The sequence below is a fragment of the Tenrec ecaudatus genome, chromosome 9 (genome assembly GCF_050624435.1).
Source record: "Tenrec ecaudatus isolate mTenEca1 chromosome 9, mTenEca1.hap1, whole genome shotgun sequence".
NCBI lineage: Eukaryota > Metazoa > Chordata > Mammalia > Afrosoricida > Tenrecidae > Tenrec > Tenrec ecaudatus.
Genome location: NC_134538.1, coordinates 90,052,542 through 90,079,846, shown reverse-complemented (window position 1 = coordinate 90,079,846; position 27,305 = coordinate 90,052,542). Strand labels below are relative to the sequence as shown.

Below are 27,305 nucleotides of genomic sequence, written 5' to 3'. Positions count from 1 at the left end.
CTTTTGCCATGCCTTCCTTCCTGATCCATCTTAATCTGAAAGCCCCACTGAATTGTCTCAGCTTCTCAGCAGCACCCAAGCTTCCACTGACAGGCAGTTGGTGGTGGCACCTGGAGTACACTGATGAGGAATCGAAGGCACTTCTCCCTCGGAAAGCCCCCACTGAATCATCAGCGTCTCCAGCTTCTGTCTGACACATTGCACTGTGCTTATGTTCCAGGTCTCTCCCTTGACAACGCCGTGTGGACCAGCATCACCAGCTGAGGAAAGGCTGTGAATCTTCATCGTCAGCCCGGGGTAGCCTGCTGATTCCCGTGATGAGCTCACCAGTGCAGCCTGGTCAGTCGGTTTACTTTTTCAACTGTTGATGGAGGTTTTTGCGCAGTGTGTTGGTTTGTGTTACTTCACAGCAAGCAGTAGAGTTATGAAAGGAATTTTTTCCCCTTGACCAAGATTGTTTTGATATAGTAATGAATTCAAAGTTTTGTATTTTGTGTCTAATCCTCTACGGCTTGACCCCTTTTACTTTCTGAGGAACTCGTTTCACTTGTGGGGTTGCCTGAGGAATGAACTTTAATGCTTCTTCTTCTCATGTAGTATTAAGGTGTAATTTCGTGAAGTTATGAATATTTACTGAATGTGAAGAACGCATCTAATTCGCATCCACCGTCTTTCTGGCCTAATGGGCATCTGCATGCTTTTTCGCCGCACCCGTCAGCCAGTGGAAGGGCTCTGGCCGCTCTCTCTGGCATCCAGGAGGGAGGCTTCACCTCCCCACAGTTCTGTGCGCCACTGCGGTTTCCGCTAAGAGTATTGACTGGTGCTCTCTGCACCTGCTGCCTTCAAATACAGAGTGGTGTGGGTGGCTTGTGGAGTGGAATGATCAACACAGCCAACGCCCTTCCCTCTAGGAACAAGAATCTTTTTGTTCTTTGAATAAAACAATTATTGACGTGTCTTACAATTCCGCAGTTCAATCATATTGCGAAGGACAGTTCAATCATTGCCGGCGTCAACTTTGGGGCATTTTCTACTTCTTTTACACATTGATATTAACTCTTCCTCCCTCCGCCCCTGGCTGTGCCCCCAGGTAATCACCAATTCCTTTACTGTCTTTGCGGTACCACCCACTGTACTCTCCCTGTACCGACAAACTTTCTAGAGTACAGCAGAAAACAAACCAGGAACCATGGGCAATAGCCATATAAAACTGACAGAGATCTCATTTAAGAGAATGCAGAGGCTATTAAAAATTTAGAATAAATTCACATTGGGTCCATAAGGGGATCCAATTACAAGATGTTACATTCTAGTCGAGGTACAGTCGCTAAAATCCACTTTCCATTGCTCTTTGAGATTTGGGCTGTTGGTGGCCCTAGCCTGCGTGCATTGGGGATTTCACTGGCCAGTACCGACCCTCCAAATGGATTTGGGCCCGACTGTAGTCTATAGCTTTCCTCAATCCAGGGATTTAGACACTGGTACCATTCCCGTTTCCAGATTTGGATCTCATCATTAGCTACCTTTGGATCACACAGACTGGTGTGCTTCCTCCATGTGGATTTAGTGACTCCTCATTTAGATGGCTGCTTGTTTTCAGACGGGAGCACTGATTATGTAGTAGGTACACATTGGGCTGATAATTGCAAGGTTGGAAATTCAAAACCACCAGCTGTCCCTCAGGGGAAAGATGAGGCTTTCTACTCCCATAGAGTTACAGTCTCAGAAAATCGCAGGGGCATTTCTACCCTGTCATACAGGGTCGCGAAGAGATGGAATCAGCTCGATGGCATTGAGTTTGGAAGTTTTGGTTTGTTTTGCGACAAATCTTTTAGACTCTTATTCATGATAGCATGACACCATCTGGTTTCTTCGCCACCCGTTGCTATGGCGCTCCAGTGATCTCTTCATGAGGGCAAGCATCAGGCGAGACCATGCTGTAAGAACACATTATTTGTAGATTACAGTGACAATCAAGTGAGAGCTAAAAATCCATTCTTGTAACTATTGTTTTGTGAGGTCCTGGTTCCATATAAAGATATCACTGTCATGTTATTGCGTGTGTACATGTGTGTGTTCGGTGGCATCCAGGTGGTTCCAAACCATAATGACCCTGAGCACAACAGAGCAATGCACTGCCCGCTCCTGGACCATCCTCACAATTGTTGGAATCCATTTTTTAGCCACAGCATCAATCTATCTCGTTATGGGTATTCCTCTGTTTTGCTGCCTCTCTGTTTCACCAAGCATGATCCTTCTCTAGGGAATGATCTCTCCGGATAACATGTTCAAAGTGTGCGAGACACAATCTCACCATCCTTGCCTCTAAGGAGCATTCTGGCTGTACGTTTTCCAAGTTTGTTCTTTTGGTACTCCATGATACTTTTCATATTCTTTCTCCAGCACCTTGATTATAATGCATCCATTCTTCTTCCATCTTCCTTGTCCAGTGTCCAGCTTTCACTTGCATATGAGGCATTTGTTGTACATCATCAGTCATCCCATGAGTTTCATAGCAACTCTCTTGAGAGTAACATTATTTTAGTCAGTGGTATAGCATTGTTGAACAAAGAATTTTATACACAGGTAGGATTTGTCAGGCTCCATCACATGAACAGTTAACTGGTATATCTCTAAGGTATGGGGGACTATATACTACACTCACAATTGTGAGGGTTTGCCTGTTAGTCACCCTCATCTGTGAGACCATAGGCCTGTCTGGTAGACTTATCATTTGTCACATAAATCAGAGAGACTGTAAAAATAGCAAATATATGGTGGTTCTAAGTTGCTATTAGTTGGTCCACTTCAGAGCAATAGGTCCCGCCGACCATACCCACAGTCCAATGAGTCTCATTCCTTAACCTTGGATAGTGAGCGTCTGCTTGCTCTTCCAGGCTTTTCCGTTCTTGTGGAACACACTTTGGGAACCACGGGTTTGGCTTCTTATATATTTTTCTCCCACCCCTTTCTAGAAAGTATTACTGGTAACTGTATTTCTCATCACAATTATAATATAGCATTATCATCCTTTCTGTTGAGATAAAATTAAAGTCATGTTTGCATTTTGTATATATACTTAAATGTTCCAATCAAATCCTTTACAAGAATGACCAGGTCATTTTCTACCCCTCCCCCCTCCCGGGTAGAATAAACAGAAATAAATGATCAACAGTAACAAAAACCACACTAAAATCAATAGGAACAAATGGGTTGGTAAGTACAGAAGTGGCAGCAAATTCCCTGTACTTCTAAAATTTTTTGTGTATAATTTACATAGAAGTTTTTTTTTTAATTTTCAAGACCAGAAACTTTGCTTTTTATATCTTTTAAAAATAATGGTCCATGTATCTTTATTCTGTCCTTTTCTCCTTACCTCCTTTTAAGTAAGCATGGTTTGTTTACTTTCCATTTTAACTTCACAGGAGTGCTGGGGCAGCTTGATTAATGGAGAAGATAAAATTTATGGCAAAGGCAGCAACTACATCCAAATGAAACACTTGATAAGGCCATGTAATCATGGAATGGAAATAAAATACAAATGCCTTGCTATGTAATCAGAGTGGAAATGAAATGCAGACCCCACCCAAGCCAATGAAGGATGAAGCCACGCGGGAACTACTTAAATCCAAGTTATAACATTTAAATGGTGCAAGTCTAGAAATTTGTCTATCTGGTCTTTATTTAGCATCTTTCTAATCTATCTAGACTTGTACCATCTTGGTTTTCTAATATTTCTTAACTTTATGTGAATTGGGAGAAGGCTTACTGAGCCGATCATCAGTTTTATATTCAACAATTCATACATATTTCATTCATGACAATCCCCTCAGTGTACCATCATTTAACAGTATTATTAATCCCTTTATTTATGTGTCTATTGTGTCCGACAATTGAGTCAAAGGAAGGAGTTTTGTTCCATTCCTGAAGGGTAAAAAGGAGCTAGTTTGATGGGTGCTCCAGCAGTCGCTACTGACCAGTAAGCATGATCTCTTTTATGATTTGGGGCTTTTCTGTATTTTCTTCCACTAGATCCAGGACTTTCTAATGTGATCCTCTTCAGAACAGGGGACCACCTTGTTTGTGATGAGAGGTATACAATCCCATTAGAACACTCTTGTAAGTGGTTAGATTCTCAGGTAGTCCTTCAAATTATATTTAAAGGGTGGCTAACTGCAAGCTTGGAAGTTCAAACCTCTCAGCCGCACTATGGTAGAAAGATGAGGTTATCTATTCCCATAATGGTAGACAGCCTCAGAAAACTGTACACAGTGTTGCTTTGGGTTGAAATGCAACCGAAGCAGTGGGTTTTGGTTTTTGGGTAGTTAAAAAATATTAAATACATCTAATAAAATTGGTACAGACATATTTTGATAACCTTGTAATCAAAAAAAGCAATACAGTGTAATAAGAAACATTATAAAATGTTGCATACTTAAGGAAATGTAGACCAAATGGGGGAATATAAATAATGAGAAATATTATAGTGATACTAAGCGTGAAATGTGGGCACCTTCATGAGGTCTGAGGTTGGTCTGCATTACTGGTGTTTCCGTTTTCATTTTAGAGTATTTTTTAGGTAGTTGAAATGGGGGATGAGCTCTTATTTTTATCATCTTATAAATATAACACAAGGATGGACTGCTTTAGGTTAAAGCCATTTGAGCAAAACCAAACCAAAAAGAACATTGAGTGCATAGGTAAAGAGCAGATAAGCAGAGGCACAATTTACTGAACTTTGGTGGATAAAAAGAAGAAAAGCTGTGTTCATATAACCAGTTCTTCCTGAGGGGAAAGAAGGGAAGGTTATGATAGAAAACTTAGGGCTAAATGGGAGTCATATTGCCCATCCACAATAGGGCGTTGACGGAATGTAGACATGGATGCATGTTGGCTGAATGTAGACACTGAACACCTGTTTCAATCTACATACACAGAAGGACAGAATAGTGTGTTTAGTTCACCTTTTTCTATCCAAGATGACAGCAGTTTATAGTATTTTTAAAGTTAGAAATCCTAAATATATTTTAATACATATGTTAAGTAAATGACATTATCATCTTAGAAAAATAAACCGGAACCACGCCAGCTCCTTTGGTTAATTTCACATAGACCTACTACTGGGTCATAACTGGTAATCTTTGGCAATTAAAATATGCACACACACCTCATGCATGGATTACAATTTCTTTGCACCAACATAAACTTGTATTAACTTTTTAAAACATGTATGGACAGGATCTAGTTTGAGGCACGGAGAAGGAAAAGACATCAGTTTGCAAAGAGCCCCTATTAAAACTACATGAATTCTATTATAATTAAATTAAAAGCAAACATTGAATTTATAGTGAAGCTTGAGTGGAAGGATGGTGAAATAATTTGTGCTGCATGAAAAGTTTATGGGGACAATGCCCCAAATAAATCAACAGTTGGCAAGTGGATAACTCATTTTAGGGATGGGGAATCTGATGTTGAAGACGAAGTCTGCAGTTGAAGACCATTCACAGCAATCTTATCTGTGTTTGAGTTGAAGAGGACCTATGATTAACAACAAAACAATATCCCACATCAATAGATATCTTAGTTGAATCAGCTTACATAATCCTGACTGAAAAATTAAAGATAAAAAAATTTCTGCACAATGGGTGGCAAAGCTGTTACTCCCAGGCAAGCTGTACACAAGGGCAGAGCTTTCCATGGAGATTTTAAACAAGTGGGATAAAAATCTTGAAGCCTTGTTCAAAAAGTATTAACAGGACATGAAATATAGCTGCAGCAGTATGATTCTGTAAACAAAGCACAATCAAGCAATAGCTACCACAAAAATTGCTGTAGTCAAAGTAAAATTGGAGCAGTCAAGAGCAGAAATCATGGGACTCGTTTTTTTGTTTTGTTTTTTTCTTGTTGGGTGATGATGCTGAAGAAATTTTCCTTGGTGCCTTTCTGGAAGACCATAAATATTATCTTCTGCTTATTATGATGGCTTATTAAGTTAGCCAGAGCTATAGGAGAAAAGCACCCCGGAAAGCTTCGGCGGAGAATCATTCTCCACCACAGCAAAGCTTCATCACAACAATGACTTTCCTCCATCAAGGGAAACGTTGCCAGAGTTTTAATGGGGAGCCATTAGACATTCACTATAGTCTTTTTGTCTCCTAATCTTACTAATTATTTAATGGATACCTATTTGTCTTCGTGACAGAAAGATGAGACTTTCTACTTCAATAAAGAGTTACAGTCTCAAACACCACAGGGGCTGTTCTACCCTGTCCTGTAGAGTCGTGCCACGAGTAATAATGGAATCCTGAACTGGATGGAGTTTCTATGGAGAATTAAGGGGAGTCCTGGAGTGCTAGTGGTTACGTGTCGGGGTGGCATACTGTTCGGAACCACCATCACTGAGAAGGAGAAAGGCAGGGATTTCAATTTCCTTAAACAGTATCAGAAACTCACAAGGACTCAAACTGTCCTTTGGGTCACTGTGAGTGGACAACGACGAGATGGCAGTGAATAATATTGAGAATTGAATTGTACATATTTTATTTTTACCTTTTCATTTTACCATGAGTTTTTTTTGAAGTCCCCTTGTACAATATTAAGATATCTGTTGGACCTGTTATTTTGTGAAGTACTTTCCAAGCCATAATTGCTTGGTAAATGAAAAACAAAATAAACTTACCAACAAATCAAGTTAATTCATTGCTGTGGTGACCTTATAGGGACCCTATAGGGCAGACTAGAACTGCCCTGGTGGGGTTCTGAGACTATAAATCTTTATGGAAGTAGACAGCCTCATCTATCTCCAGGAGAACAGCTGGTGGTATTGAACTGCTGACTTTGTAGCTAGCAATCTGGTGCAAAATCTACTATACCACCAAAGATCCTCAGAATTGCTTGATTAGGGGCAGGGAGAGAGTACAGGGTAAAGATGAGGAACACAGAACAAAGCTTCTTTGACATTCCCTCTTTCCCTGCTGCCCAGTCAATTGCAACACATAATGACCCTATAGGACTGCGTAAGACTGACCCTTTCCATTCCCAAGACTACATTCTTATGGAAGTAGATAGCCTCATTTTCCTCCAACTGAATCATTGACCTTTGGGTGAGCAGCTCAGTGTGGAGGCTACGCTGCCACCAGGGCTTCCTGTCTGGATTCATTAAATTTTCTTTGGGTTATTTCATTTTCTATAAATAATGCAGCTGTTGACAACAACATTTTATGGAGGTCTTAGTTGACTTTGAGAAGTTTTATGAATGACATAGAAATTGAAGACAGGCAGAAAATGAGATAGGTTGGTGGGAGGCTCTTTATTTATTGCAAGTAGCAAACTATGAACAGAGAGCTGAAATGAACTTTACCAGGAACATAAAATCAGTCTGTTGCTGCATTAACACTATCTATATTCTATTCACTTAGAAAAAATGCTTCTAATAAAACCTGTATTTTTTATTAATCTATCTGAAAAGAGAACTACATTGGTCTCATACAATCACTATCCATTTATCTTCCTGTTTTTAAAAAAGGATGCTAAATATGATACTATTTACGTTCTCACAAAAGGATACAGTAGAAAGAAATAGACTCACTCTAGCCATTCCAGAAATTCTTTAATAGTGTCTCAGGGAGCATTGATGTTTATCATGGAAACTGGCTCTAGGATAGTATGGATTCCCCCCCCCTTTTAAGCCATTAGCATATTTATTTGTATAAAGAGTAAACAAGTGCATATAGAATGGCCACAGGTTTGACATGAACAGAGACCTTGGTGATGTCGGATCATCAAACAAACTTAAGGGGCAAGTTTCCTGTTGCTGTTGAATTAATTCTGAAGAAAGCATGGATTCTTGTTTACTCAATGTATTGGCATCATTTTCAGGAAGGTTTACCATACATATTCAGCTGCACTTGATGCCAAGTGCAAATTATAACCGTCTTCGTCACGTAAACTGTGGAAAAGTTGTTAGGTTGATAGGTTGGATGTGATCCCTATCTTCCTATAGGTTGGCACAAAATCTAACTACAACAGTTGCCCTTGAGTCAGTTCTGACTTATGGCCACACCCCCTTGTGCAGAGGAGAGCCCCTCCAAATGGTGTTTGAGACTCTGACCTTTCAGAAGTCGATAGCCAGGCTGGTCTTCATAGTCTGGTTGGGTAGGTTTTGCCTCGTGGCTGATTGCTACACCTTTGCAGCTCTAATCTTATATGCAGGAGCCATTGGCCTTTGCTTCATCCTTTCAGTAATGTTCTCAGGTAGAACTGAGGGGTCTCAATGGCGGGAAGACTCTCGGTATAGTGGACAACCAGCTGCCGCAGCTTAGACGTCCTTTCCTCTGTTCATTCATGTGGTCAACACATGTTAAGCTTTTATTTTGGGCCAGGCCTTCTTTTCTCCAGCAGGGACCCAAAGAGGACTGAAACCTCGTGGTCGATAGCCATTAGTGGGAGAGACAGAAATGCAAATCGTTTTAGTCCATGCAGTGTGTTCAATGTTTTTAATTTCTTTTGTATAGTAAATAATATGAATGCTGTTTCGAGTACCTTAATTTTTATTAAGACTGACACATCTCAGAAGGAAAGATTTTAGGACTTGTCTAATATAGCATTTTTCCAAACATAAAAAAGCACCAGGGATGCTGGTTGAAGATACGGATCCCCGGTACCCCCTCTTGCAGAGTCTTGTGACACAGTTCTGGAAGAGGGTACTAGATAACATGATGTTCGTTCACTGTCACCTGGCAAAATGCAGAAATGTTCTTTGAATCCCTCTCCAGTACCTGTTTTGAGGCTCTGTTGCTGTTGTGTGTTTTGTTCACTTGAGACTCTGAAAAATTAAAATAGGTGACTAAATCCTATTTCTTTGTGGGTGTTTCTCCTATGAGCTGGTGCTGTTGAAACCTAGAGGAGTTCATCATTTGTGGTGAAAAGTCTCTGGCTTACATGTATCCTCTTCCTAGCCCATCCTGTGGCAGTAAAGCAAAGTGATTTCTTACAAGTAGAGTACATTTTCCCTCCTCCAAAGCAGCTGAAACTACTTTATCCCAGACTAGGTTTTTTAGTATAGTCTCAAGATGATAGGAAGTACGATTTGAGTCTGAACACATTTAAGAGGAACTGTAGGGGGCTGCCTTGATCTTAAAATCATCCCAGGGTGATGTTTGTCAGTTATTAGACAACGATGTCCTCCTCGGTTAGGTGGTGAGAGACAGCCGACGAAAACAGAGAGAGACTGAGCCAGACGCAACAATGGACTCAAAGATGCCAGGCACCGTGACGATGGCACTGGCCCCGGCCACGTTTCCTTCTGTTGGATGCAAGAGCATCATGAAGCTGAGCTGATGGGATAGCAACTGACTAACCCACCACCATCAACCACCTCACATTTCAGGTTGCGATTTTGATGAGAATGCTCCCAGAGGACTTCTCCAGGCATGGACCACCGTGGACATGAGTGAGGTCCCCTGGCCCCGTGCAGCGCTCTGGTCTTCACCGACTTCTCGCGGTTTCAGAAGGCAGAGTGGCCCCAATCCTTTTGCAGAGTCCTGTGCCGTCAGTTTGCAAAGGCACCGGTGTAAATGTCGGTGATTTCTTCTTGTCTTCCCCGTTGTGGGACCGCTTACTGCAACTGCTCCACCCATATGGAAGGAGAGGGCAGGCTATTTGTACAAAGTAAAGGTTTGTGGCAAGACTTGTATTCTAATGCATTTTCTTCTCTCGCTGGCCAATCCTAGTCAGGTCAGAGCTTTTCTCCTCATCCCCATGCTTTGCCAAACAGCTGAATTCCCTGATAGAAATGTAGAATAGGTTTAACTAATGATCACAAACTTCTCTGAAATATAAATGGTTATGGAAATGCGAAGTAGTGTAAACAATCTGAGGGCAGGCATTAATAAAACCTTCACTGCAAGCATTTTTACGGAGGACTAATAAAACTTCACAGCTCAATTAATACCGTGCAACATTGAGTTTTCCAGGAGCACATGGCACCCAGAAGGCCTGCCCCTGTTTTTAAAATTTATGAACTCTTTAATGATCCACCACTTCTATTCCAGTGCATGACCCACTGTGGTGCCGTTTAGTCATGAAGGAGAAAACTAAAATCAGGACAAAGCCACAAACGAATATCATCGTGTCCAAGTGGGTATTTTTCTTTAGTTGGTTCGCAATATGTTACCATTAAAAATGAGTGCGAAATTAAATGGAGTCATAGGACAAATCAAGTAGGTTATGGCTTTCCCAAACGAGTCTGATCCGTTGACTTTTTAATGAAATACGGGTCAAATCCCATTGCAATAAGCTCCATGCCCCTAAAATATGTCCAAGCTTGCAGCCAGCCATCTATTTCAAATAGTATTAACTGTATTCTACCAAAAGGTCAACAGTCACAAGCAAAGATAAGGAGGCAGGGAAAGTAGAGTAATGGAAAAGGAACACACTGAACATAATAAAGAAGATGTTGGCACCTTCTGACAAATGTAAATGAGACAGCTGGACAGTGTGTGTGGACATTGTCACAAAAAGAAACCCAGCGTGCTATGCAAACAGTCACAGAAAACTCAACAACATATTAAACAAAAAGGAATTTGTTTCCAATCAGATAAATTAGTCCCTAAACTCCTTTGACGTTTGTTGTAACAAAATGTAATCATACGATGGGTTGTTAATGGATCCAATACAAACTACATGCTGTATTTTTATGCCTAGTTTTTGTTACCTCTTTCTTCCCTACTTTGCCTCTCCAGGTAAGTGATCCATTCTTTACTATTTTTAGGTTTAAACTTCTCAAGTCATATTCACGTTTGAAACATAACCTGAGAGAACGTTTATTCATTGTCCAGTTCACGAGGACCGCTCTGCTCCCAGCACGTTGAGGTCGAGTCCTTTTGTCCCATATTTATCCTTACGTTTGCTCCCCCAGTTAATTTTGGTGGTCGATCCATTTGCATATTTCTTCTTGTGTTCCTTCTGGCAACAGCACAAACAAGTCCCCTCAGGCAGTTCAAACAAGCGCATCTCTTGTTCACATAAAGGCTAGGCATCTCTTCCACAGTGGTGGATTGTTCTTTTATATCGACTCACAGTGACCCTCTAGGACAGAGGACTGCCTTCCTGGTTTTCCAGAACTGTAAACCTTTATGGGAATAGAACGTGTCATCTTTTCCCCACCAAAGGGCTGATGGTTTTGAACTGCTGACCTGTGGTGAGCAGCCCGGCACTTCACCCACTGTGCCGCAGACGGAGGGACTCAACGGCAGTGAGTCTGTCTGAGTGACTGGGGACCCCTGACAGGGTTCAGTGTGGGGCTCTCCTTCACCAACCTCTGACCTGAGGAGGCGCATCTCCTTATCCGCAGCAAGGCAACCGAGGGCAAGGAAGAAGTGAACTGTGTGCGGACAGTTGCTACACTGAACTGGTTAGCATTTAGTCATCTGGCCACGAAGCTGGGGATACATGTAGTCTTATAGCAATCGAGGAAGGGGAGGAAACTGGTGTGGTATCTAAAACTGGCCAGTCTCTATGACCTTGTCTTCAACGTTTATGTCTCGCAGTACAAATAGGATATAACTGTCCACAAGAGGCCAAGTATTTTAGAATTAATCCTGACAAAACAGGAGTCTTTTCATATTTTCCCTTTACGGTGTAAAGTTTTATCCTTAGAGGTGCCAACACAGTCATATTCTCTCTCTCTCCACATTTAACTATTTAACTTGTAGGGCAGATAGAAATTTATAGAGTTCTGCAACCTGTACAAAGAATCCAAAAATATTTTGTTTTATATGATTGTCTATATATTTAGTCATTTCTATCTGTTATATTTTATAAGATTGTCTGTATATTTCGTCATTTCTATCTGTTATCTTTGAGAAGGTCACTGTATAACACCATATACCAACCTTCTCTTATCATTATTGCCTTTCATGTGTTATGGGGTTAGAAAACTAATAGCTATGTTAAGTAAAGTTATAAGATACATTTTGAGAAAATGTCCACATGTCTCTTTTCTGAGCAAAGTCCATGTGTTTATTCTTTATTTTATATTGTAATTAGATTTCAGCTAGCTTCCTATCCTTTCTTATTTTGCTGGTTCTTTCTGCCTTAGCTGCATAGATTTCAAAATTTCTGGGTTGCCAACAAGTAAGATAGTGCTGTGATTTCCACAGTGCACATTTATGTGCTGACGTGTTGCTTTGGAGTTACACGGACATTCAAAGTAAAGTATATCTAAGCTATCACAAGGCTTTCTTGAAAACATTTGAATCCATTTACCAGAAACAGGGAATATGAGTGGTCCGTGAACCTAGTTCTCTTTTTTTAAGACCATTTTCTAGCATTTGATTATGTCATCTTCTTTCCTTTTAACATTAGATGGCTACTCCTCAGATAACTTTTAACCTGTTGCCTCAGACTCTTGCAACTCCCAAGAAGACATCCTCTTGATATTCCTATTGCCCTCCCGCCGGCAGCGTGGTGAGCCGAGCAGTCAACGGAGGACTGGGGGCTCCTCGTTCTCGCTCTTCTCGTTGGCTTTCCCTGAGTCCCGAGAGAGAGCAGAATGATGTGGAGGATCACCTCTTACCTTTCACTCTCCGAGGATGTTATTCTTCTGCGGGACAGATGGACTTGATGTAGGGACAAAGTATTAGTAAGCAACACTAGTGATGCTATTTGCACACTAGGGGAATGTGAGCGTGTTTTGTAGGAACGAGGGTGTCTTTGGGGTTGTCTCCGACTGAAAAACGACTTCAGTTCCTCACCTGTATTTTTTTGTTTCCATCTCAAGATTCCCAGTGCATTTTAGAGATACAAGACTGCTACATGAACTCACAAAGACACAACTTTATCCTGAAATGTCTGTAAGTTCTCTACTTGGCAGAACTGTGTCACTGTCCCTGGGAGGCTTCATGACTGCCCTGTGTGCTCATGGGCGTGGGCCTTAGGGAGAGAGTTTCCTGTCTGTCACGGTATACTGCTGTTGAAAAAAATCAACAACCTTCTCTGATTATATATTGCCTTAAAATGAGTATGATTATATATATATATATATAAATGACTTTAATAAGAAAAATGCATCTTAGCTTACTGTAATTGCTATAAAACTTCATTTAGGTAATTTTTGTATGATTGTTCCATCTACCTATACTGGTATGTGTATTATAGTGCTTCATTTTTTTAATGAAGGAAGACTAAATATAACCGTACTTTAGCTTCATGTCTAAAGCAAAAAAATAAATTGAAAAACAGATTTTAAAGATATCCGTGCATCAATAACAGGACAGATTAATAGAGAAAAAAATCAGAAAGCCAATTATAGGAATGGGAAAAGTAATGTATACCATAACTTTTACTAGGTAATGTGTGATATTGAATCTCCGAATTTCAATAAAGCATGTCAAAGTAGGTTCACTCTCCCTGCTGTTGGCAGAACGGATAATCTGTCAATCCATCTGCCTTCCTACCTCTCTTAGCTGCCTTTCTGGACTTTTCTTTTTTCCTGTACAATTAAAAAATGATTTGAAATATATATATATATATATATATATATATATATATACTATAATAAAATAAAGTAAATTATGTGGAAGAAGTGAAAATGAAGGAAGGAAAATTGAGCACAGTAAATAGCCCTTAGTACATACACTTAAGCTCTGTAAAGTTTCTAGAACAGGCAGATTTAAGCGGATGCTTCCTTATTCCAAATGCACTTTCTACTGCAGGATTAACCTGCATTCAGAAGAAACCTGGTAAAGAAATCGGATATCCCTCTCCTCTACCTCAGGTACACAGAGACTCTGGAACCGGCTCAGGTTCTGTCCTGCTCAGTTAAATCTCTCTGGTCACCATGTGCTGCTGTGTGTACGCCTCAGGATCTGCTTTTCCCAACTCCACTTTTAGAAAGACATCTCTTGACCTTCCTCTGCGAAGTCTTCTTGTGAACATTGGCCTCCTCCAACAGTCACTGCCTCTGCCGCCTCGGCATCGGCGTACCGCCCAGTAGGGAAAGGGCATCTCGATAAGGTTTCCTTGCGAAGCTGAGTAAACGAAGACAGAAGGGAGCGTGGTGCGCCGTCTGGTGCTCATGATGGCAACATCTGAACACCCTGCTCTGCTCAGTGTCTGGGGAACCTTGTCCTCATCGGTTGGCTTTCTAGTCTTTCCAGCTCTTCAGAATGACCGGCCACCGGGAGGCTTCTTCGTGCGTTTGTTTTTCTGTCTCTCTTTAGTGTAACCTACGGAATCATTTTTGTCTTTTTAAAGGTGACTTATTTGTGTCCTGCATGAACAATGTCATCGTTGTTGTTGGATGGAGAACCTGAATACAACAGAAGAAAATTCTGCTTGGTTCTGTGTTCACATTGTGATCATTGGTACGCTTCAGTCTGTCAGGATCCCTGGTGGCATAGTGGTTACTTGTTGGGTGGCTAATTGAAAAGAAACTGGTTTGAATCCACCAGCTGCTACTTGGGCGAAAGATGAGATTAGCTACCCCGTATGCAATTGCAGTAGAGTTGCAATGAGTTGGCAGTGAGGCGCCGTGTGTGTGTGTGTGTGTGTGTGTGTGTGTGTGTGTATGCTCCTAAGAGAGGCATCTCATCTTCTAGCACTGCATTGAACAATATTTTGTTGTATCTAGATGGTTTTCATTGCCTAATTTCCAGAAGCAGATTGCCAGAACTTTCTTCTATTGTGGTCTGGAAGCTTTATTAGAATCCATCCACCATGGAGGCCTTGCCGGTATTTGAAATACTGGTAGTATAGCTTCCAGATCCTACCCACACGCAGGCCATCACAATGCACAAGCTGAGACATGCATGGATGTCTTAGGTATTTAGTGAAGCTTTATAATTTAACAGAAATAACTTTGACACTTTGGGACAAGTAATTGTTAACTTCAGCATCTTTAGGCTTGATATCCCTTGGAGATATCCATATGTTTTCACATGTCTCTCTTTGAGTCTGGGTGGTTCACAGTGTAGGGAACCTGGGTCTAAATGACATGCTCTGCTCTCAACTCTTCTTTCTTGGAGGTGTTGAAGTCCTGCTGATCTCTACTCCCTTCTCGATCTTCTTCTCAGTTGTATGATAAAAGGTGAAGCAGGCCACAACACAGGGACACTGTCTTTAGTATCTGATCAGCTGTGACCTGATGAAGAATATCGCTTTTCATCCTAGTCTTGTGTGGGATCGTGCAGCTCATGCAGATCACATCATGGGGGATGACCATATCATTTCATAACTGCCACGGTAAATTATGACCTAACTACCAAACCATGGAAAATCGTCTACCAAATCGACACACATAGTTTTAGGTGTTACAGTTCAATCCATGACAATGGCATATTTGAACAATAGACAATGACAATCATTGCGTAGTGCCTTAAATGTGGAGAAACCGCAAGTTTGCAGCCACTTTTGCTAGAACAGTACTAGCCTGTCCCTCCTTTGTATTTAGTAAGTTGGACTTCTCCCTGTTTCACCCACTATAAGCTACCCTCCTCCCCATAAAAAAAAATACATCCTAGTCTTAAGAATACTAGAAACAGTAAAATGATCCGGGATTAAGGTTAAGCAGAGAACAAATGGTTTTAAGTTAGTCTAGAATTCAGATATAGCATCCTTTAAAATCAAGCTTTGAAAATCAATGCATTTTGTATGTTGTATTATTTCCAGAATTATTTTAAATATATCATGTTTCTGATGACCATATGCAAATATAGATATAGAATGGGGAAAAGGTGATTTGAAATTTTATGATTTCTCACTCTATATTTTCAAATTTTTTTAATTCAAAATGATTAACTTACAGATCATAAATACTATCGTAGTACTTGAAACCTTTATGAAGATGAAATCAGGGCTGTAAAATTCCATGTCTCCATTACAGATTGCTTGGGGCGTCATTATTTGGCAGAATGGCATTTGTTTGAATGGGGAACGTGATTGCGTACTTTGTGACTGCCTGCTTAAAAGGGCTTTCTTTCCTCTCAGTCCAGGAAGTTCATTTTTAAAAACGATCATGGAAAGAACAGCTGTGGAACAGGCGAGCACTGCATGTCTTTCACTCAGAGCTCTCTGGGGCATCCCTGTAAGTAGGCTTTTGTTTGTAACGCACATAATGAGTAGATGTCCCTGCCCTGGATGATGCAACGGGCCAGCCTCCTGTGGGGTCACATCCACTAACAATGATGCCTTAACCCATTAGTTGATTGCAAGCTCCCTGAATCCTCAGGGACTAGTCCGTCTAAATGAGTGACTAATTCTTGAACTACAAGGTAAATGCTGACATGTACCGTGGGGATTAGAGACATGTTAAGGCTAGATTGTTTGCTTTGCTTGTTATAAAGTGTAGGATGATTAAGGAAATGCTTACATCCTGCTGCAGTTATATATTCTTAACCAATATAAGCGGTGGAGGGGGATTGATCGTCTTTTTTTCTTTTGCTTCTGTTTCCCGTATGTCCCTTCCCATTCTCCATCCCTAGGAAATAAATGCTCACATTCATTGGGCCTACGTTAAACCCACACCGCTTGAGTTGAAAATTTTATTACCTTATCTATGTATTTGGAATTGAGAAATTATACAAATGCATATTTCCAGTTATTACTAAAATCCTAATTAAACACATCCACGTACCTGCCCTCTCTTTGTTTCTCATCAAATCTCCCTCACCCAGTTTTTTCATGTGGGGAATAGGAAATTGTGACATCAATTATGGCAGTGAAAAATTTAAGATAGGTAGCTTTTTGCCTCTTCTTCCTCACTTTGACCTTTAATGGCCCCGTAGCAAATTCTACTCGGAAGGCTGATGTCCTTGGCTCTCTCACATTGGCGTGGGCAATGCCCGGTGCCCTCATGCTCAGTGTCTCTCACAATGTCCAGTTCTCTCTCATTACTTCCTTTTGAGCCCCTGAAGCTCTTCCATCTTCTTCTGCATTGCATGCCAGCCCCCCACTCCCCCCAGGTCCACCAGTGGCTGACTTTGTAGTGCTACTTCACCTTTGGGGAGTGTTACACCATGTCTCATGCCCGTATGTATTTTTAAAGTGCCTCCCATCATTTGCCTTGTGGGCATTTGCTATTGTGGATCTATTAAATAGGACTTAATGAAAACAGTTTCCCTGGGTATCTTTCTGTGCCTTTTTCCTAGCAACTTGGTCTTGCTTTTCTTGTCATATGACCATAGCTTACAGAAATGTCACTGATAAAATGGATAGATATGAGCGACTTGTCATTTTTCATGCTTTCAACCCCATCGTATTAGAAGAGGTTCCATTTAGTGCCAGATATGAAAGACTCACAGAGGTCTGTGGGCTCCGTAACAAAAAAAACCAAACTCAACTGCTATCAAGTCGATTCTGACTGTGGCGACGCTCCACGGCGGGGTCGAACTGCCCCTAGACTTTCCCAAGACGGTGACTCTGAGGAGTAGAAAGGCCCGGTCTTTTTCCTGTGGTGTGGCTGGGGCTTCTGAACTGCTGACTTTCCAGATTACAGCCCAATGTCTAAGTACCACCTCCCCAGGGCTCTGAACACATCACACGGAGCTCACGAAAAGGGCAGGCATCAGGGCATCTGTACTGGCAACCCAACTTTGACCTGACTGATGTTGGGTACTCGGACAAGTTAGTTTACCTCGGTGGACATCATTTTCTTGTATCCGTGTCCGGTGGCTGCTGAAACAAATTACCACACGCTTTTTTTTTTTTTTGCCATAGAAGTTTATTCTCTCGTAGTCTGATTCCAAGAGCCTAAAATCCGCTCCTTTGGGCCAAAGTCAATGTGTTGGCAAAGTTTAGTTCTCCCAAGGTTTTAGGGGGTGTTTTGTTCCGATCCTCTTCCAGGCTCTGCTGGCACCCTTGACATGAGGCTGCATGACTCCAATCTCTGCTACATTGTCTTCTCCTCTGTGTGCCCCAGACCTCCTCCTGCCTTCCTTTATGAGGATAAAACAAACAGAAAACCAAACCCACTGCCGCTGAGTCGCTTTAGCCTCATAATTTTTTCTCACTGTTGTCAAGTAAACTCAAACTCACAGTTACCCAGTAGGACTTCCCCTGTAGGTTTCTAAAATGGTAACTCTTTTTTCATTACAAAATCATTTATTGGGGGCTCTGCTTTCTAATGTAACTCTTACAGGAATAGAAAGTCCCCTCTTTCTCCAGCGGAGCAACTGGTGATTTTGTACTGCCACCCAGTGAGCAAGCTACTGTACCAAATGGGTTGTTAATGATCTTTTATGGGTTTTTCAGCTGTAAATATTTATGGGAACAGACAGCCTCATCTTTCTCCTGTAGAGCATCTGGTGAATTAGAGGTTCAGTGTCTAACCCCCAGTGCCATTAGGTCCTCTGTGATTATATGTAGGACCCATCTGGATCATCCAGAACAATCTGCATCTCTGAGATCTTTAACTTAATCACATATAGGTGGGGAAAACCTTTTTTATGCCATGTAAATAACATTCACAGGTTCTAGATATTAGGGCATGAATATCTTTTGAGAAAGCTACCATGCATCCATAATAATTTTTGAAGTCCATTTAGCTTGTAGTTTATGTTTGTATTTTTTCTTGTTCATTCATTCATTCATTTGTCCCTCCATTCATTCACTTACCCACCAAACTTTTATTGAATGCTCACCATGTGCCAGACACTGTGTTATTAGGTGTTAGGAATGACACACTGACCATGCCTTTAGTAAGGGATTATGTTATCAGTGAGTTGAACTACACAGGATAAATCCTGGGGGGTGGACTGGGTAAGAAAGACAATCTAATTAAAACCCTGAAATCTTTGTGGCCTTTTACAGAGGTGCCCGGTAAATACCTATGCTAGGTATTGGGCTACAAGATTAGGCGCTTAAAGCAACCAGCCATTCCTTGGGAGAAATATGAGGCTGTCTGACTCTTTAATTAAGAAAATCAAAGATTCGTGTTCTTATATAGGGCAGCTATGAATAGGGAGCCCCGGTGGCATAGTGGGTTGCACATTGGGCCATTCATCATGAGGTCATCAGTTCAAAACTATAGGCTGCTCTCAGGGAGAGAGAGATGAGATTTTCTACTCCCTCAGAGGCAGTTCTACTCCTATGGGGCTGTTGTGTATCAGCATTGCCTCAATTGCAGTGGGTTGAGTGGGGTGATGAGTGGAATTGGCTCAATGACAGTGGGCTTAGGCTTTCTGTTTGTTTGCCATGGAATCTCCTTTTGCATAATCTTAAATACAAGCCACCATCAGTACGGTCACATCATTACAGTGATCACAGGGATTACATGCAGCCTGTTGGTCAGAAAATGTTTTGTGGGTGTGTGTGTGGGAGGGGGGAGTATCATCTTATGTTCATTTCAAAATGCATATTGAGTATGCTTATAAAAATAAGCCTAGACTTTGTTCTTTAAGGGAATTGCAATCGTTCACAATTCTTCCCAGCCCTGGGGACACATTGGCATCAAACACAGAACTTTACAAAATACTGATGCTAGTTCTCTCACCCTAAATTCTGCATGGTTTTCTGGTGGAGCCCAGAGGCCTTTTTTATTTTTTAACTCATCAGTACATTATTCCATGCTGCGAGCGTTGCACACAGAGAACTCTGATCCAGTAGAAGCCGAGGAAAGCAAATGCGCCGGTCCTGATAAAAATGCAAGCCAAGTTCCGTTAAGCTATACAAAACGTTGTACTTTGGGTACGCAGGGCATGACGAGATCATTATTGGCACCGGGGCATGTGGAGGAGGAAGCAGTGAGGTGTCCTTGATGGATGGTAAGATTTCAACAGGCTTGAGCTAGAGGAAGATGATGGGCGGAGTATTTGAAGGGGCTGCAGCTACGACTGGAGGTTTGGGCCTGGGGTCAAATTCTTAGTGTCAGTTCTCCTGCTGAGATTTTCTGGCCTAGAATCCTCAAGAATATGAACATTCTAAATTTATACTCGGCCTTCACGATTATGAAGGTTTATATTTTTTCCCCAGGTTGTGCAGATGCATATTTTCCAAAGTAGCTATTGTTAGCTGTTGTTGAGCTGATCTCTGACTCCTGGTATCCCAGTGCACAATGAGAATAGACCATTGTGACTATGGGGATTTATGGTTGATTTTCATCAAAGAGCTAGACCTTTCTTCTATGACAATCTTAATCTAGAAGCTCCATTTGAAGCTTGTTTAGCACCATCGTCTCACATTAGCCCCCATAGGTGATAAATCTTTAAGGTGTTGTCACCGGGATTCCAGCCCGGTGTCTCCCGTGGAAGATAAGACTTCTAGCCATGAACCACAGCTGCTATGATAGTGAGACCTCTGTACTTCTAGTCTAGGAAAGGTGAATATGAAGGGCACACTTCAGTAATTGAAGTAAAAATGGAGAGAAAGCTTATGGGAACTGACTGGAAGGCATAAAACCAAAGCTGAGTAACAAAGGTAATTTTGAAGTTTCAAGAATGATGGTAGATCTAGTAACACTGAGGAATATTGATTAAAGCAAATGGCAGTAACCATCTACTGTTCTTGTACAAGTCAGAGGCTTTGTTACTACATTTCCTTTATTTCCTTGAATTTGCTTTACAACCTTTGAGTTAAGTACAATTATTTTTTAATCATTTTATTAGGGGCTCCTACAACTCTTATCATGATCCATACATACATCAGTTGTGTAAAGCACATTTGTGCATTAATTGCCCTCATCATTCTCAAAACATTTGCTCTCCACTTAAGCCCCTGGCATCAGCTCCTCATTTTCCCCCTCCATCTTTACTCCCCCCTCCCTTATGAACCCTTGATAATTTATAAATTATTATTTTGTCATATCTTGACCTGTCCGACATCTCCCTTCACCCACTTTTCTGTTGTCTGTCCCCCAGGAAGGAGGTCACATGTAGATCCTTATACTCGGTTCCCCCTTTCCAATCCACCTTCCCTCTTCGCTCCCAGTATCACCACTTACACCACTGGTCCTGAGGGATCATCCGCCCTGGATTCCCTGTGTTTGTGGTTCCTATCTTTACCAGTGTACATCCTCTGGTCTAGCCCGACTTGCAAGTTAAAATTGAGACCATGATAGGGGGGCGGGGGGAGGAAGCATTTAGGAAGCAGAGGAAAGTTGTGTTTTTCATCATTGCTACATCCCACCCAGTCTGGCTCATCTCCTCCCCGAAACCCCTCTATAAGGGGATGTCCAGTGGCCTACAAATGGGCTTTGGGTCTCCACTCCATACTCCCCCCTCATTCACTATGGTAAGATTTTTTGTTCTGATGATGCCTGATAACTGATCCCTTCGGCACCTTGTGATCACACAGGCTGGTGAGCTTCTTCCTTGTGGGCTTTGTTGCTTCTGAGATAGCTGGCTGCTTGTTTACCTTCAGGCCTTTAAAATCCCAGACACTATATCTTTTGATAGCCGGGCACCATCAACTTTCTTTACTACATTTGCTTTTCACCCACTTTGTCTTTAGTGGATGTGTCGGGAAGGTAAGCATCATAGAATGCCAATTTAATAAAAGAAAGTATTCTTGTATTGAGGGAGTACTTGAGTGGAGGCCCAATGTCCTTATGCTACCTCAATACTAAACCTATAAATATAGGCACATAGATCTATTTCCCCATCCTCATATATAAATATACTTGCATATATACATGTCTTTATCTAGACCTCTATAAATGTCCTTTGCCTCCAAGCTCTTTCCTCTTTTTCCCTTGACTTTCCTCCTGTCCCACTATCATGCTCAGTCCCCACCAGGGTTTCAGCCATACCTCTTTGTTACATAACCCTTGATCATGCCATATCAGGTCCCCCACACCCTCTTCACCACCAATTTAGATCACTTGTTGTTCCCTTGTCCCTGGGTTTGTTAACACCGCTACCTTTCCCCCACCTCTCCCTCTCCCATGTCCCCCGGAAGTGTTGGTCCCGTTGTTTTCTCCTCCAATTGTTCATCCAGCCTATCTTATTTAGGCAGACCTGTGGAGATAATAACATGCACAAAAACAAGACAGAGTAAAACCAAGCAACAATATACAACAAAACAACAACAAGAAACTAATGACAAACAAAACAAAACACAACAAGAAAGAAAAGCTTGTAGTTAGTTCAAGGATCATTTGTTGGCCTTTAGGAGTGTTTTCCAGTCCAGTCTGTTGGGGCACCACACTCTGCCCCCAAAGTCTACCTTCAGCATTCCCTGGGGACCTCACTGCTCTATTCCCTTGCTGCTCCATTGCACCCCCTTAGTGTTTTGCCTCGCTGTAGTAGAATCAGATTGGGTGCAATTCCCACACTGTGTCTCTGGTATTGTCCTCTGTAGAGCTATGAGTCAGTGAGGGGCGTCATGGCTCATAGTGGGGCTGGCCATGTGGTCCTCTCTGTGGACTGGCTGCTCTAATTGGGGTCATTGTCCTCAAGGCCTGGTGGGCCAGGATGTACTCCACTCTCTCCTCCTCCACCTTCATCAGCACTCAAAAGTGCTCCGATTAGATATATCCCTCTTCCAGAGCTGCAGATTCAATGCCTTCTTTTGAAATAAATTCTTCTCAGGGGAGGGGCAGGTGTCCACTTTGTAGTTGGGATTGGGGCTGGTGCCCCAGACTCTCCACTGGTTCCCTACTCCTCGCCGGCATGTTGCATTCATATCTTGGAGCACCGGGTTGAAATCTGGTCCCTCTTTCCCCGTGGAGATATAAACAACACCTTCCCCTTCTGTGGGTCAGTGTCCTGTGCCCCCACTACCCATTTCTGTTTTATTGTTTATTTTTCCTTTCCCCACCTCCTTTTTATTTGTCTACCATGTGTATCCCTGTATTTGATCCAGGCCCTACCTGGTACTCACCCCAGGAATGTTTATATATAGTAGCTTTTTTCCCTATGCCCATTTTGCATTTTTTAAAAAGCTTACCTCAGCAGGCTCATGTTGCGAGATAAGTACTATTATTATCACTAAGTTATAGATAAGAAAATTGAGACTTGAGAGATTAAGTATCTACCAGTGCTCCCAGTAAATTGAATGGAAGAGTTACCCTCGTTCTAGAGTTTGTATTGTTGTCCACACTTTCTTTGTTGTCAGAAAGCTAGCTTGGGGGTAAAGATGATGATGAGTAGGGCGTAAAGATAAAGGTTTCAGGATTAACTGAAGGGAGGTCCTAGTGGCAACATGGGACCTGTCAATTTAGCAGGCATCACCATAGCATCCATTAAAAGCTAGAAGAAAGACCAAATCTACAAGGACAAGGACTACATTTTTTGAAAATTTCATAGATAGGGTCTTAACTCTCTCAATGGATCCCGATCACTACCGAATAATTCATTAAAATTTTTTTTCTTGAGTATTTAATGCAAAAATGAATCACTACATCAATTCTTTTCTCAAATTCTGATGCTAGTGTTTTTAAACTTGGTTCAGATCTTTCACCAGCCTTTCGACTTCTCCCTATGGAAAGGTCACACTAGTGAGAGAACATTGGAAGAGCAACTCAGTGTTTTCAGCATTTAAAAGTGCGTGTAACCTAAGCTACTGGAGAGAAAGCAATACATGAATGGGCACGTTATATTCTCTTTCTAGTCCACTGAGAGCTTTGAACTTCATTTCATTTAAAAATTCTCACAATGAGTATGCACAAAATGGAATCTTGAAATAACCCAGAAAAATGAAATTATTCCTTTTGAAATGTTCACATTATATTCTTTTATCTACTTGCCAGTAAAGCCAGATCGCTTTTCCGATGCGTAACTTGTTCTCTTAACCTTCATTGTTCTACAATAAGATAAGCACATTCATGTGAAGAGTTCCAGGCAATAAAGAAAAAAGGATTTCACAATTGCTGTAGAGAATATTCCAACCCTATGCTGCTTTATTTTTTTTTTGTGCTGGATTTTTTTGGAACCAATTTTTTATTTGTCACTGAGAATTCATAACTTCAACTTTTCCAAATTAGGGTCTGACCAAAGAAGACATGTTCAGGTGGCCAACAAGTGCTTGCAGAGATGCTTATGATCATCCACCAGGCTCCCCGCCATCAAGTCAACTCTAACTCCTAGTGAACTTACAGGACACACCCTGCAGGGCAGACTAGCATTGCTCCTCTGGGTTTCTGAGACTGTAACTCTTTATGCGAATAGAAAGCCTATCTTTCTTTCAGGAAGTGGCTGGTGGTTTTGAACTGCTGACCTTGAGGTGAGCAGCCCAGTGAGTTAACCAACTACGGTACCAGAGCCCCTCTCATTAGCTGCTGGAGAAATGCAAATCAAAACAACAGTGAAATGTTTTCTCACCTTGGTAATAATAGCAGTGATTAAACAATAGAAAACAACAAATGTTGGTGAGGAACTGGGGTGATCAGAACTCTTGTACATTTACTGCTGGTGGTGATATGAAATGCTTCAACCTCTGTGGAAAATGGTTCAGTGCTTCCTTAAAAAGTTAGAAGTAGAAATGCTATATGATCCAGCTATCTCATGGCTAGCTCTATATACTACAGAAATAAGAACTGTGGCATGAATATACCCAGCCATGTTCATTTCAGCATTATTAACAGTAGCAAAAAGATGGATATAATCTAAGTGTCTATCCATGGATGGATGGATAACAAACTGGTCCGTGTACACAGTGGGGTACAATGCAATGCTAAAGAGCAATGCTGACGCCACACAATATCTCACATGACAGATGCACCTGAAGGACACTTAGCTGAGTGAAATGAATCCGTCACAATAGGTCAACTATTGTGTGCTAGCACTCTTAGATACATACTCAAGAAAAGGTTTATGCACAGAATGAAGCATGATGTGATGGTGACCAGGGACGGGAGGGTGAGGGAGTACAGGGAAGTGAAATGACACGGTACGGCTCTCCTATTCACGGTCCTTATAAAAGAAGCAACAAAGGACCGTGCGGAAGCTTACAAGTAAGGCGTGGGGAACACTAATGAGGGAATTGGAAAGTGTTGCCATTCTGCTGGGTATAAAAGGAGCCATCATAGAAGCAGAAGGCGAGAATCTCACCGGCATCAGCAGGAAGAATCCTGAGAGTGCTGGAAGATGGGCCCGTAGGATGAGACAGAGCTTCCTATCGCAGGAAATGAGTACAGCTGCATGCCTTTGGAAAGAGGCTGGCCTGCAGAACGAAGTGCCCTTTGAGTATTTATCAATAATCAAGGATCGTTGATCAAAGAACTTTGTAACACTTCCCCAGGCAGGTCAGAGGCCTAGGGACCATTTGTCTGAGGGCTTGGTGGACAACACAGTGGCATCCTTCATGTTTCATGCTCCGGACTTGTTACAAGCTGTGAATTTCAATAAAAATTTGCCAAAACAATATTTTCTGAGTTCTCTGTAGCCATTATAAGGGATTCTTGAATCCAGCCGAGAAGTGGGGTACCCTGGGAAAGTAGCAGAGTCCTATCAAGAAGGTTAGAGTGTAGGGACATGCTGACCTCTGCCTCAGACAATAGCCTAGCGCTGATGTGCAGCTGGATTCTCCTTCCCCCGACCGCTTCTAAAGAAAATGATATGAGGAACTCCGTGCTTTTCGACAGAGAAGGAAAGTCACTATGTTGTTGGTAGGTGTATCAATTTGTTCCAACTCATGTACAACAGAACAAAACACTCTGGTCCTGCGCCATCTTCATAGTGCTTGCAATGCATGAGCCACTGTGCCAGTCCATCTGATGGGGGCCCTTCCTTTTTTTTTTTTTTTTTAGCGGACAGACATTCAACCAAGGATGATGTCTTTCTCTGAGAATGGACTCTCTTGATAGCATGTTTTAAGTATGTTAGATCAAGTCTTGCCATCTTAGTGTGTAAGAGCATTCTAGGTGTACTTCTGGGATAAATTTATTTGTTCTTCTGGCAGTCCATGAGTTAATAATCTTTGCCAAATTCATCTTAGGTTTTTCTTATTCATTGATCAGCTGTCACATTCTTATGACTGAAAATACAATGACTTGGGTTAGGTGCACCTTAGTCCTCAAAGTGACACCTTTATAGCACTCTAACGTGATCTCGGGCAGCGATGTGTCATTTGATGTATTGACTGCTGCTTCCGTGAGCAATGATTGTGGCTCACAGTAAAAAGATGTCCTTGGCAAAGTTAATGTTTTTTCTGTTTATCCTGATGTCTAGTTGTGAGAGTTTGAGGTGTGTGTTTCTTTCTATTGAGTTACAGTTCATACCTGAAGTCTGCCACCTTTCATCTTCATCAACAAGTGCCTCAAACCTTCCTCACTTTCAGCCAGCAAAGTAGTGTCACCTGCATACCACAGGTTGTGAAATGAGCCTTTATCTAGTTCCAATGTTGCGTTCTTCTTCATATAGTAAGTTTCTTAGATTGTTTTCTCAGCATATAGATCGAATATATGATGAAGGGATACAACTTTGACATATACCTTTCCTGATTTTCAACCATGCAGTGTTCTCTTGATCTGTTCAAGCTTCACGTGTGGGCTCTACATGAGCATAGTTAAGTGGTCTATAAGTCCCATTCTTTTCAAAGCTCTTTATAGTTTGTTATGATCCACACAGTCTGATGCCTTTGCTTAGTCAATAAAACACAAATCAACATCTTTCTGGCATTCTCTGTTTTCAACCCCAATCTACTTGACGTGTGCAATGATAGATATCCCATGTTCCATATCATCCTTTGAATCTGGCTTGAATTTCTGGCAGATCCCTTAAGAAAAATTTTATTTGCATGTGATATTAATGATATTGTTCTAAAAGTTTTATATTCTGTTGTGTCACTTTTCTTTGGAATGGGCACAAATATGGATTCCTTCCAATTAGTTAGCTAGGTAGCTGTCTTCCAAATTTCTTGATATAGACAATAGTGCTTAAAGCCCTGTAAAAATATTTTAATCAGTTTTCTGTTAATTCCTGGAGCCTTGCTTTTTGTTGATGCCTTCAGGATAGCTTCAGTCCCACTGGTTCTTGATCAAATGGTACCTCTGGGAATGGTTGAATGTTGACCAATTCTTTTTGGTGTTGTGTGTCTTTGGACTATGTGTGTTCCTTCTGTTTTGGATGCTTTCGGCATCATTCAATATTTTGATCATAGAATTCATCAATATTAAGAAATTCTTGGTTTTTCTTTAGTTCTTTCAGAGTGGGAAATGCTGAGCCTGTTCTTCCTTTTGGGTTTTCGAACTAGATTCTTGCACGTTTCACTACAATATTTTAGTTTGTTTTCTCAAGTTACCCTTTGAAGTTTTCTGTTCAGCTGTGTACTTTATCATTTCTTCCATTTGCTTTATCTAATCTTTGTTTATGAGTTAGTTTCAGATTCTCTTCTGATATCCACTTTGGTCTTTTTTTAAAAAACATTTTATT

At 41.4% G+C, this 27,305-nt stretch overlaps 1 protein-coding gene across 1 annotated transcript in view; it reads left to right on the top strand.

The window, feature by feature from the left end:
• The first annotated feature begins 218 nt into the window (after window positions 1-218).
• The window catches only part of HDAC9 (histone deacetylase 9), a 590,965-nt gene continuing 563,878 nt past the window's right edge, over window positions 219-27,305 (top strand). The window contains exon 1 of the mRNA XM_075558328.1: window positions 219-339. Coding sequence (XP_075414443.1) covers window positions 318-339 — 22 coding nt within the window. The 5' untranslated portion in view covers window positions 219-317. The remainder of the gene's footprint in view (window positions 340-27,305) is intronic.